At 35.6% G+C, this 13,955-nt stretch overlaps 1 protein-coding gene across 4 annotated transcripts in view; it reads right to left on the bottom strand.

Moving 5' to 3' along the window:
• Window positions 1-11,939: 11,939 nt before the first annotated feature.
• ADGB (androglobin) overlaps window positions 11,940-13,955 on the bottom strand; it is a 133,595-nt gene continuing 131,579 nt past the window's right edge. For all 4 annotated transcript variants that reach the window (XM_054722541.1, XM_054722540.1, XM_054722542.1 and 1 more), the window contains one exon: window positions 11,940-12,214. In XM_054722541.1, the coding sequence (XP_054578516.1) occupies window positions 12,026-12,214 (189 nt within the window). In that variant the 3' untranslated portion in view covers window positions 11,940-12,025. The remainder of the gene's footprint in view (window positions 12,215-13,955) is intronic.

A 13,955-nucleotide genomic window follows, 5' to 3' on the forward strand; every position in this document is an offset into this window, starting at 1 on the left:
ATTAAGAAAAAAATGACAAGTTTAATTGCAAGATATGTTAAAATGTTTGTATATTAATGAATACCTTACAAAGTAAAATCTAAACAAATTGAAATGTCAAATAGCACAATATTAATATCACTAATGTACAGGTAAGCTCCAATAAATGGATAATGAACAAACAAAAACAGAAAAATGGAGAAAATATATTTGTAGAATATTTATAAAAGAGTTACTTGAAGAATATGAATGAAATGGTAAATTGATAATGATGCTTATACTGACTAGTAATTAATTTAAAGTTTTACTTATCACAACCACAGAATTGGTTTAAATTGATAATTCTCAGTTTCAGTGAAGTGATAAGAAAATAGATATTTATTTCACATAGTATTAGAGGGAATATAAGTTACACTAATACTTTTGAGAATAATCTGATGTGATTTATTAAAATTCTACATATATCTGTCCTGTACAGCAATTTCATATCAGGGAATCTATATAAAGTTAGTTTAAGAAGGCTCATTTAAACACTGTGATTAATATCTATTAATAGGGAACTGGTTAAACAATTCAGAGTTTATCCATTCTATGCGATTCTATATGCCACCAAAACTGTAGACCTATTTCACAAAATGACCATTTAATTGCTAACTTTTGACCATAATGTCTTTTGAAAATTTATACCACTTTTTGGGTGACTATATATATATTTTTAGTAACAATGCTTTCACCTAAAAACATACAAAATAAATATAATAAAAAATAATATTTGACTTTATAATTTTAGGTAAGGACACGTTCCACATTTACTCAACACAATTTCTGTGTGCAGAGAAGATACGTGGGACAAATTTGAGTTGCTGTTAGATTTTTCTGGCCCCTAGACATCTTCCTTTATGTGGACGCACAGACCAAGAGGGATAAAGTAGCAACTTCTAAGGCTCTTGGTCTTTCACGCACATGCACTCCTATTTCCAAATGTCCCCACCCACTCTTATGTTTAGTCTTCATTTTCAAGTATACTTTAAGTTAACCATGAGCCCCCGTATGGCTCACAAATCGACAAAGTAAATGTTGCAGAAACAAGAGTGAGATCAACTTTAATCATGAAGCAAAGGATGGGTGGGAGAAAAGAGGATTAACTTAAGCAGGAGAGGAAAAAATTCTGAAACCTTTTAAGGTAGTTCACTCTACTAATATATAGTATTGAATGCCTGGCTGAAAATCCATGGCCTAAGCTTTCTCAGTCTTCATCCCAGTGCCTCCCCTCCACTCCTCTCCTCCCCACCATTCTCTCTCTCCCTCCTTAGTGAGTCCACTGACCTTCATGACATTATCACATTTACTGCTCTTATAAAACAACTCATTTTGCTTTTCCTCACATTATTTCTCATTGCTTATACAATCTTGGTTTTGTTGTCAATTAATCTATTTTTCTCTGTGAAAATCATTTTGGTATCTTAGGTTGGGGTGAAGGGAATCACTCTTTCCCATTAAAGTGGATATAAATATTTCCTTTCAATTTAATGATTTACACTTGGTCTCACAGTGTCAGTTATGAATTAAAGTTGTTAAGCAGGTCATGAACACATTGACAACATTTATGCATAATGATGTGCAAGATTATCTGTGATTGGTGAGTGAAAAAAAGCAAGTAGCTGAATATTATATGTAATATAATATATAAAAATGATGTGGAATGACACTATTAATAGTGATGATGTCTGGGCTTATATAACATGCTAGCTATTAGTTGTAAGATCCTGAGACACAGAGCTAAAGATCACTTCCCAGTCCCTTAACTTGTTAACTATAAAACTTTGGGCAACATAACCCCTCTACTCCTTTGCCTCGCCTTCTTTTTTTATCCTGAATATCAAGGATAATAATGATTTTACTTCACAACATGGTTGTGATGATTAAGTGAAATAATTAGCTACCAGACACGGAATATTACCTACACATTGCAGCTATCATTATGATTTTGTATACATCTTATTGTTCAATTAAAAAAATTAATCCTCATCCGAGAATATGTTTTTACTGATATTAGAGAGAGGGAAAAGGAGAGGTAAAAGAGAGAGAGAGAAACATGGATCGGCTGCCTCCTGTACACACCCAGACTGGGGATTGAACCTGCAAACCAGGTATGTGCCCTGACCAGGCATCGAACCAGTAACCTTTTGGTGCTCAGGACAACACTCCAATCAACTGAGCCACAGAGGCCAGGGTTCAATTTTATTATTAAATGAATGTGTATTCACTTTTCAAAAAAATTAAAATAAGTGTATAATGTGTGCTGAACTTTTGAAATAGGTTTTCCTATACCACACGGCTGTTCTTTCCCTTAAAAATTGGAATAAATGTAGATTTGAATAAATTTGAGTAAATGTTCATATGAACTGACCATGGATCCCTGGGCCTGGTGCTGGCTTTGTTCCACACTCCTCATGGAGACAATTCTCTAGTTTTGGACTCCTAGGGAAAGTAGGTCTTTTCATTTTGAGTGCTGTACTTTTAAAAGATAAATGGACAATATTTTTTTCACATTCTAGTAAGGTATAAAATACCATTTATTAATTCTTGCTTCTGTCTCTGCTTTTGTTTTCATTTTTTGAGTGTGGAAGAGTCTTGATAATGAGAACATTTTATTATGGAAACCCTGAGTTCATGGTTTCAACTTATCTGTTGTCTGGAGAGACTAACTGGGATTGGGTAAAGAAATTGGGGAGCTTCCGGAATGTGATGGTCCAACTTTGTCCACTGCCACACCGGAGACAGAGGGACCTTACAGGTAAATTAATGTGGGCTAGGGGAAAGCCATGTAACACTAAACTAGACTTAGGTTATCAACCCAGTGACAACATTCTTCGGCAGAGTGTGGCTATATATGAGATACTCAAAGAGCATGGAGCAAACAGGCCTTCTTTTCCTTGAAATACAAACAAATGCACATCTCCTAATGATTATGAGGAGGAGGAAGGATGGAGATTAAAGTTAAAAGGGAAGAATATGGGGGAAATGTAAGAACACTGAATCACTGAAGATGTATAAAGTGGTAGCTTTTATTACTTGCTCTGTTCATGAAAATATTTACATAATGGACTTTAATTTTGTTGGGAATTGAAGTCTATCAATTTGCAACATCAAACTTTCTTCCCCATGGCCTTCCCTGGTTTTGGGTTCTCACAGATTAGAAGTTATTCTGGGTGCTCCATTACTCAGTCTTGTATCTGAGGCTTGGGAATCATTTCACACTTCAACAGATCTTTAAATGTAGCATCAAGTTATCTCATAATTGACTTGTCTCCACTCTGTTGTAACACACACAATTCCAGCCAAAATAAAGTAGGACAGATGGGAAAAGCCACTTGGAAAGTAACACAAATGAAGTAGCTCTACTTTCTCTTTGAAAGCTAGGATTCGTGTACTGATTTCAATAACAGGATAAGTTTCAAGTCCTTGAGGTTTCAGGGATATAGGTATGTGGGTTGAAAGTCCAAAAAGAATTAGTTCCTTTGAGCCTTTAAGGAAATCGCCTCATTTCAGATGGTTCTTATCATGGTCATCATGTATCGTCACTATCATCCCAGGAACTGAGCTCTTGCTTGGACAGAGAACTACTCACTGCTTGTGACAGCAGATGACACTACCAGTGTCAACCTGGTCCTTGTCAGTCCCGTTCATACATAGGAAGAAGCAAGAGAAACATTGCTTTCTAAAAACCCCAAGTCCCAACCTCTTCAAGGACTTAGTTTGCCTTCTGCTAGACTATAATGTCATCTCCAGGGCATTGACATCACCATTCTCATTTTGTTCAAAAATTAGTTGGGCATATTTGTGCAGATCTCTTTCTAGGTTCACTACTCTGTTCTCTTGATCTACTGTCTATCATGTTGCCACTACCACATTATTTTGAGTAGGATAGTTAGAAAGTTAGCCTTAATATAGGATAGAGACTATTTTCCTTTGTCAATAGCTATTCTAGGGCTTGTGTCCTAGAGAATTTGGTCCCATGGGGACAAAGATGCTTCTTTGACCAGGTCCCTCCTTTTAGCTCCACTGACCTGTCTACGAATCTCATTGATAAAGGGAAGCAGACCCAGCAGGGAAGGATAATGCTTCTTCTAACTGCTTATTTGTGGTGGGACCCCCAACTGACCATCCTTACAAGGGTGTCAGCTCACCTGATGTTCTCAGGACTCCCATTCTGACCATGAGAATAATAACCCTCCTTGACAGCCTTCTTTTGCTGGCTTGGTGATCAGAAGACAATGGGTCTGGGTGAACCACCTCTGCTGTGTGGGCAGAAGAAAGATGACCCACTGCTGCTGTGCTGTTTCTCCAGTCCCAGGGCCCAAAGCCAGTTCACCTTCTTACCGTTTTCAAGAGTTCTCTGGTATCCGAGGCATCCAGAGTTTATAGTTGCACTTAATGGGGAGAAGCAAGGACAAGACTAGAAGTAAGGCTCTATCAAAGAGATATTTAAAAACACACACAACCAAATAGATAAGTAACTGCTGATTTAATCCAAAAGATATTGGTTAACAAGAGCAGCCCATGACCCCTTATGCAGAATGGAACAGAAATTTCAGAGCCTAGAAAATATTTGCCACAACCCCAGTTAACCAATGCTCTTGTGCTTTCTTAAAATGCTTAAACTTTTTTTTCCTTTGACAAAAATAGAGTCTAAGCTAAATTCCAATTTGAGTAAGTATACTGATCTTCCAGATTCCCTTGTAAATCACATGCAGTTCTTTTCATGTTCTGTCTTTAACTAGTTAGTGGCTATGCACACCGAGAGAGATGTTGAGTTCTACTGAACTGCCTGGAAATGAAACTCCTTTCCCTTAATTATGCCACCAGGCTTACATAACACCAATGTCTGCAACGTTGTGGACTTGAATCAGCGCTCTGTGTCTCTCCCTACGTGAACCCTCCTTATTTTCTCTGCCATTGTGTTTGTATCTACCTAATACTTCTATGAAAATAGAGATCTGCTCGCTGAATAAAAAATCATGTTGACATTTCCAAGTGCAACATTTGGGTGAGTGGACTAACTCCTGCCAATGTATCTGTACACACTTCAGTGCTTGACCCTCCCGCATGATAGTTCTACTGCAGAAGCAGGCTCCACTTTTACCTCTCAATTGAACAAACACCTTCCAGTTGAAACTCTCTGCTCTTATTTCCTTAATAACTTCTGGCCCAGAGCTCTGACACCACGCAGTATTTTCTATTTAAATGCCATTCTACCCCCCTTGCGCCCCACTCCCCTGCCCCCCAAAAAAGACAGAATCTTAAAAACATGAGATTGGGAAGGGTTCAAAATTCATAAGATGTCCAACTCAATCTTTTTAAAGAGGACACATTTAAACCAAACAATTTACATTATATTTTAAAATCTTATTGGGAATAATTTTCATGTTATATTTGCAGATTTATCCAAATTTTAGCAGCTTTATTTGCAAATAAATTTCTCCAAGTTTATTAGGTATTAGCCTTTCTCCAAAGAAAAGATAATTTATACTAGAACAAAATATTTTACCATTTTACTTTCCCTTGTGCAAATTGAAAACTGAAAATAAATTTCTAGAGTAGTATTTGTTAAAATTTTATGAGTTACAGACTCCTTTAATCATTTGATTAAAATGAGAGATTTCACTAAAATAAATAAATATATATACTTGCAGAAGTCTCAGGTGCCACCTAAGGCCTCACCCCCCCCCACCCCCCACAAGCCCCCAGGTTAAGATCCTCTGCCTGGAGTATAGGTAATTTTATTAGAGAACTTCTAAGGTGTCTCCTAAATTTCAAAGTTTCTCAAATAGGAACTAATTAAAGAAGTAGAATCCAAAGTGAGGTTTGAGTGTATCAATTATGATTCTTTGGTTATATTTAACAGAATCAAACTCTAGCTAACTAAGGGCAGTGGGGGGCAGTCACTGGTGATATATTTGAGTAACTCATAGATTTGAAGAAAAGTCTTACTAGACAGAACAAGTGAGGAAGGTGCTAAGGGAATGGAGAGTCTCTTTGAGATGCTCATATGGACACAGCTTCAGCTTTTTTGTTGCTGCTATCAAAAGACAGTAGAGGGTATTCAGGGCAGGCAAAACCAGCAATGTTTATTACAGTATCCTCAGACTTCTTGGGAGGTAAGAATGGAAATTATTTCTATCCCTTATTTTTACTGCCTTTGATATTTACATTATGGTGACAATCATTCTCTTACTTATTAGGTCTACACACAACATACCTATATGACTTTTGAGGAATCAGGTCAGCTTCCAAGAAAGATATACTTTCAAACAACCACTTCAGATGTGGCCAAAACGTGTAACAGACAAAAAGAAATACTCAGAAAACAGAACCAGGGGTCATGGAGATCAACTGAACAGAGAGGTCCTACAGTACAAGAGCAGACCTGACTAAGGATCTTCCCTACTCTTGGTGGGGCCTTCCTCATGTCTCCCTGAGGAATTTCAGAATTGCTATGAAGCAGTGTCTCCTTTCTGAAGAGTGTTTATTCATTATTCTTTGATCTACAACTGTTGATTGGATTTGTGTGGGGAATGGGCAAAAAACAAAGGGATCTTCTGGCCAAAGACATCAGTAAAAGCTATATACTGCCATAAGTTTGTAACATTCTCACTTTAATTGCATGCATATGAACTCCTTGTTTGCTTTAGGAGAGTGTATAAATTAAGATCCTATTTGAAAAATGAAGCTGTCTCGACTAGACTATGACACATGTCTTCTGTGAACATTGCAAAATACCTGCCATCTGGTATTATCACAGTCTCTTAAGGGTGTGAATCTTTCTTTTCTAAGCTCTGTAAACTATATTTTTCAATATTTTCACTTGAGGCCAATCTAATGTATTTTGAAAATCAGCATAAGCTTCACCCTGGCCAGTTTTTCTCAGTGGATAGAGTGTTGGCCTGCAGACCAAAGGGCCCCAGGTTCGATTCTGGTCAGGGACATGTACCCTGGTTTCAGGCTCCTCCCCGGCCTGGGCCATGCTCGGGGCTCATGCAGGAGGCAACCAATGTGTTTGTCTCACATCGATGTTTCTCTCTGTCTTTCCCTCTCTCTTCCACTCTTCCTAAAAATCAATGAAAAATATCCTTGGGTGAGGATTAACAAAAGAAAAAAAAAAAAAAGAAACTTAGCATAAGCTTTTATGTAGACCCATTTTAGCATCAGCCTAATAGCCCAAATAATACAAATAGTGTATTTTATTAAACTATAATCTACTGAGAGCCTATTCTATGAGGTTTCATGCTATAATCAGTGGGTAATTAAAATGCACAATATATGACAATTATGATACAGTTCTTGCACTTAAGGAGATTATAACCCATTATATAACAGGTAAATAAAATCTTTATACAAAGTATTATAAATGGTCTTAATGTGATAAACTAGTTAAACAGTAATGGCACAATTGAAGAAATAAAGCTTAGCCAAATTTGAAGCATCCAGGGTATTGAGGCCAAGGATTATTGAAATCTGCAAATGACATATGAGCAGCCTCATGATGAATTTTAACTTCCTTTCAATAACTTTTTTATCATATCTGAAAACCACAAATGAAACTTTGGATTTTCCCCTGCTTTCTTTCTGTCTTTATCAAGCAAAAGATGACTTAAATGTTGATAAATGGAAAAACACCCAAGAACTATAAGGAGTCTATGTGAATTATAATTGAAAAGCAGCTTTTGAATTCAAGTTGACTATTCTAAAAATTGTTTTCATGGAATCTTATTTTAATAGTTTAATGACTTCAGATGATTTGCTATGGAAATGATGGTCCTTAGAAAAATGTTAGTATTATTTGCCAAAGGTTGTTTTGCAGATATCGTATTGTAAAATATGTAGACTTTGGGCATATGTTACACCAGAAGTAATTGAGTTAAAACTGGGCTAAGTTCCAGGTGAAATACATGAAAACATTAAAGTTCCTTGAGGAAAAAATACATAGGAACAATTTTATATCATACCATTATTTTATTTTTTAATGCATTTTATTGCTTTTTTACAGAGAGAAAGGGAGAGGGATAGAGAGTTAGCAACATCGATGAGAAAGAAACATCTATCAGCCGCCTCCTGCACACCTCCTACTGGGGATGTGCCTGCAACCAAGGTACATGCCCTTGACAAGATTCGAACCTGGGACCCTTCAGTCCACAGGCCGATGCTCTATCCACTGAGCCAAACCGGTCAGGGCATATACATACCATTTATTTATTTTTTTAATTGATTTCAGAGAGAGGAAGGGAGAGGGAGAGAGAAATAGAAACATCAATGAGAGAGAAACATTGATTGGCCACCTCCTGCATTCCCCCTACTAAGGATTGATCCTGGGCTTGTACCCTGACCAGGAATCAAACTGGCAACCTCCTGTGTCAACTCTCAACCAACTCGGCTGTACCGGCAGGGCTGAATCATACTATTTTTAAACAATGGAATGGTTATGGACAGATTATTATATCTCTTATGATTTTGACCATTGGCACAAGTTTAAACTAATCTTCCAGTGAAAAAAGCATGTAAATTTTCTTTTCAAACCTGTAAAATGTTGTAGAGATGTTAACCAATTTTTCCCAATTTCACTAACAAGGTATAGTCATGATTTATATTGTTTAGTAATTTAAATATTAACTAATCAGTCTTTGTTATGTAACATATTAATTTTGGAATCTTTTCCACACAGGCAAATATCACTTTTACTAGGTTTCTTTGTATCTGTCTAAATATATCAACCATTAACAGTAGAATGAAAGAGACATCATATGCTATTTGAATTGTTGGTTCTGAAATAAAAAAATTGATAAACATTGAAAATAAGGAGTGCCGTTATATTATATACCAGATGGAAAAGGGTTTTACTGATTAGATTAACAAAATGTATTAAAGGTGGCTTCCTGTGTGGTGATATTGCCATCTGTGCCCATACCTAAAACAAGGATGTTTAACCTAAAGTTCTAAGTATATGCAAAGCCTTCAATACATAATAAAACTATTCCATGAAGACACACCTGTGGTTGGAAACTACCTAAATTGAGATGAAGAAAATCTGTTTTATAATTTACTAGGCAAAAGATGTTAGAACAACAGCTAGAAACCAAGTTCCTTCATAATATTAATTTCAGAAATGTTCTGTAAAGGTCATTGGAAACTCTCATAAATCTGCTATAAATAATCCCATCTGGGATATGACCCAAGCGGAAGGGTGAGAGAGGGGGGTGCTAGTGGGGCACACAGTTTCTTTTCAGAGGCAAATTCCAGAACTAAGAGGTTCTTTCGATCACTTCTCCCTCTATTTCCTAGAGACAGTGGATGCAAAGGTTTCTTTTGAATGAGAGAGAGAGACACTAGGTAAATTTCAGTTAACATATAACACTATGCAACACTTTAACGTGTATAAATAGTCTATATATAACAGGGGGGCTTGAGATTAGAAGTCTTTGTTTCTGCTTGTTTGTTTACTGTTATTTTTAAAAAAAAACTTGATTCCTAGAAGCCAGTTTAAACTTTGTTGAAGTTGTCAGCAAATTTCTGATTCATTTAACTGAAGACTTCCCTTTGTCCCATTTCAAAAACCACTTAGTGGACCCTCTGATTTTACAAGAGGGACAGCCACAATCCTTTCTCCAGGGGAGGAGTTGGAGGCACCGAGGAGTTAAATTTCCCTTATAATGATGTTTCATTATCACCACACTCGAACCCGGGGGATTATTACTATCGACTCAGAAGCAGGCCTGAGACTGCAGAGGAGGAAAACTGTTTCCTCTGCCCTTACAGGAGCCCTGGGGACGAAGGGGCTGACCTTGAAGTATCTGGCTGGTGCGGAGTGGATGCAAAGAGGAAGATGATAGGAGACTAAGGAGAAAGAAACGGAATGGTAGACCATTTACTGCCCATCACAGATATACCTTGTTAACTCAGTCAACACAATGGAGGGTATTTATGGCTATGTATTCTAAGCAGTTATTTATTAACTGAGATCAACAGACATTGCAATGTTTAGCTTCTCAGCAATCTTTACTATTCTTTTACGTGGGGATGATCTCGGTGGGGAGAATGAAACCTCTCAAGTATAGTTAGGAAATATGGGTGGGCATTTTGGGTTGTCCCAATAATGGGAGAACTACTGCTATTTAGAGGATGAAGGTCAAGAAAGTTAGACATCCCCTAATTTTTGAAAGAGTCACATGCAACAAAGAATTATCTTACTTGTTATATGATTTGAATGGACCATTATTCATGTGGTTTCAAAGCAATTTAATGATCCAAGAAACTAACTCTTTAAGATATATAAAACCAAGGTATTTTTGCAGTTTTAAAGTTCACTGAATATTTCAGAAATGCAACCGTTATGTACAATAAAGGCGGACTAAACATTGTTATCTTTGAAAATTTACCAGGGGTTGTTTACCATTTTGGAAAATGTATCACCTCATTCTAAATATGTGAGTCACAACTACAAACCACCTATAAATTAGTCTCTTTTTTACTGTTTCAGATTCTCCATGTAAGTAAGATCAGGTAGTATTTGTCTTACTGTGTCTGGCATAAAGTCTTCCAGATCCATGTTTTTACAAATAGCAAGATTTCTTTTATTTTCATGGCCAATCAATATTCTATTCTCTCTCTCTTTCTCTCATAAATTGAAATGGAAATAACCTAAACTTTCAGAAACTAGGGATATCTGTATATCATTTCATTATAAGAATAATATATTTTTGCAGTTGAATTTTATCTGACTTGAAGAGATATTTAATACCAGTGTCAATACTTTAATATGCTGACACACACACATACACAAAGACACACACATTTTTAAGTAGATAGCCTATATGGCAAATATCCACCAATAGAGAATTAGCTGAATAAGTTGTGATGTATTTGTACCATCGAATATTACACAGCATTTAAAAAGAGTAAGTTATGTTTGACTCAGATTTTGTATTGTTTGGTAAGAAAAAAATCAAGAACCAATACAGCATGTATAATAAAGTGACATTTTATAAAACAAATGATAATATTATGTAAAATATTGATATATGATTATATGAAATAAGTGAAATATATGGAAACATTCATAGTAGGTTATCATGTATTACTTTAGAGGGCTGGAGGATCATAGGGTTGTGAAGGAAAGTATAGACAAAGTAATAGAGGAAAACATGCATGTGTGTGCATTTTTAAACAAAATTAGATGTATGTATAAAGAATTAATTTTTAAAAATAAAAATGTAAATAAATGCAGAAAGTGAAAATCATCTATCACAGTGAAATACCTTTGGGAAAGCCAGTTTCCTTCTATGTGCCTCAGTTGTCTACTCATATTTTTCTAAAACAACCGTACAAGAACATGTTCTCTGTCTTACATAAAATACGATGTGGGTACACATGACAAGAGACATGTTTGTGATCACATTCTCTAATGCCTGGGTTACCATGAGAATACCACTGTTACGATTCATAGTTCTAACACTTTGGATGAGTTTAAGCCACAATAGCTCTTGCCCAGTGTGGGAGGTTAATTGACATTCAGCTTAAAAAATAAAAGCACAAGTCTGAAACATATTTTTTTAAATATTGTAAAGCCTTTAAAGTTAGAGATGAAATTTTCTCTAAGAACAATAGCCGTTTCTCTCATCGTTGAATTTTTCAAAGGCAATTCTGTTTGCTCATTAATGATCTTGTTTTAGTATTCGCTAAAACTAGAGCTATTCAGAGTGAGACATACATTTTATCACATTCTATCTATTTGAGGCATTGTTATTGAAATTAGAAAAATTAAACTCCCAATGACTTCAAATAAACCTTCCTGAGAAAAAACTAACAAATTAACATTAAAATTAAATTTAATGTTAATTAACATTAACATTAAAAAACTATTTCTAAGGTAGGAAAACGTTTAATTTTTAACTTTCTATTTTATTTTATTTTTTGTCAACAGGAAAAGTTATAGATAATGAAAAATAGGTTTTCCTTTTTCAGAAGAAAGGTGGTGTTGTGTATCCCCTGGTTACTTTTTCTTTCCTTTCTTTTTCTTGTCTTTCTCATGGACTGAGGAGATCTTCTTTGCTGTCTCTGCCCGCATGGCTGCTTCCTCTGCAGCCAGAGCCTCCAACCTCAGGCGCTCAGCCTCCAGCATCTTGTTTCTATACTCTTCCCGAATAGTGAAGATCTTTTGACGGGCATCATCTAAGGTGTCCTATTTCAAAAGAAAAACTCAGTCAAATAAGACCCACTGCTAAAAGGCTTATGGTCCCAGAAAACAAACAAACAAACAAACAAACAAGCACAACAATGCAAGACCTTGATCCTTTCTTTATGCCAGTAGATTCATGGGGGAAATTATTAAAGAAAGATGACAATTAAGTAATGGTCTCAAATGTTTATCAATACATACAACATGAAATAGTAACAAAGGGTACATGAGATTTTAATAGAATAGTAAATAAAAGCTTCAATAGGAGGAAAATAAAAAGTTAAGAATTAAATAGGCAGACATTTTGACAAAGCAGCTATCTGCTTTAAATGCGTTCAAATATAATCTATATCAAATGTGCAGTTCTCATGTGTCTCTCACAGTAACTGTGCTCAATAAAGTACTAGTTCCCCACACACAGTCTAGTCCTGACAAAATAACATCATATAGTAAACTCATATATCTGAGTTTACTAACAAATAATATCACCTAATCCATTGGTTATCTTTGTTAGTGTCAGTTTGGCTTTCATTCTTACCACTTCGAAAAAACTGTACAGTATTCATCAAAGACACCAATGACCTATATGTAGCTAAATCCAAGATAATTTCTTGGTCCTATTCTTACTTAACCATACTCTCTCCTCCTGAATCAAGGGACCTCACTTAGTTTCTTTGACATCACACCCTCTTAACATTCCTTTCACTTCACTATCTGTTCCTTATCAGTCGCCTCTGCTTATTTCTCTTTTTCTCCTTCATCTTTTTTTTCTGAATTACTTATATAATATAAATGAAACATTTTAATGGAGATATAGAAACAGCTCTTAAAATCATGTTTCCAAACAATTTCAATGACTTAGAAAATACTCTTAATATGATGTTAAGTTTTAAAAAAAGGATACTAAACTATATTTATAGTTTGACTTCAGTTATATAAGAAATGGATTTGCACATTTTTAAAAGACTAGAAAGATACATACCCAAATGTCAGCTATTATAACTGATGCTTAATTTATCTTCTTTTTCATTTTTTCTGTAATTTCTAAATGTTTTGTTATTGACTATTTTCATAATACAAAAAGTAAATAATGTTAAATGTTTATCACTGGGATTCAATAGTCAGCCTCCAGTGTTGGAAGTATCCCAAGTACTGAGCTACTCTGTTCTGTTCTAAGATCAGGGCTGGAAGAAGAACATTATTCACACCACAGCTCTAAGCAACCAAGTGGTCCCCACTGAACCAAATCCCATTAAGTTTTAAACAGAAAATGCATGCAGTAACTTATCTTTTAATGTGGAAGTGGTCATATCTCAGATCTTAGGCCTCGTCCCCTCGCAATCTCATTCATCTAACCCTATGGCTTTAAATTTCATGTATACACTGATGGGTCCTTTTTTAAAAATCTCTAGCCCATATCTCCCTCCCAAATTCCAGAATCAACACATGTAACTTCAATACAATTTTCACATGACTGTCTATTAGGTAAATTAAATTATCTGCTTTGATACAATAGGTATATTAAAAAAAAAATGCCCCAAATTGAAGTCCTTATCTTTTCTCCCAAACCATCAGATCTTATAGCAACTCAACCCTTTCAGTTGTTTAGGCAAAAAAATTAAGAGCATTTCTGGACTCCTCTTTCTCTTGTAATGCACCAACAATCCAACAGAAAATCCCATTGATTCTACCTTGAAAATACATCTATAATTCAACTGCTTCTCACTACCCTCTCCACCCTACC

Source organism: Eptesicus fuscus, chromosome 10, assembly GCF_027574615.1.
Source record: "Eptesicus fuscus isolate TK198812 chromosome 10, DD_ASM_mEF_20220401, whole genome shotgun sequence".
Lineage (NCBI taxonomy): Eukaryota > Metazoa > Chordata > Mammalia > Chiroptera > Vespertilionidae > Eptesicus > Eptesicus fuscus.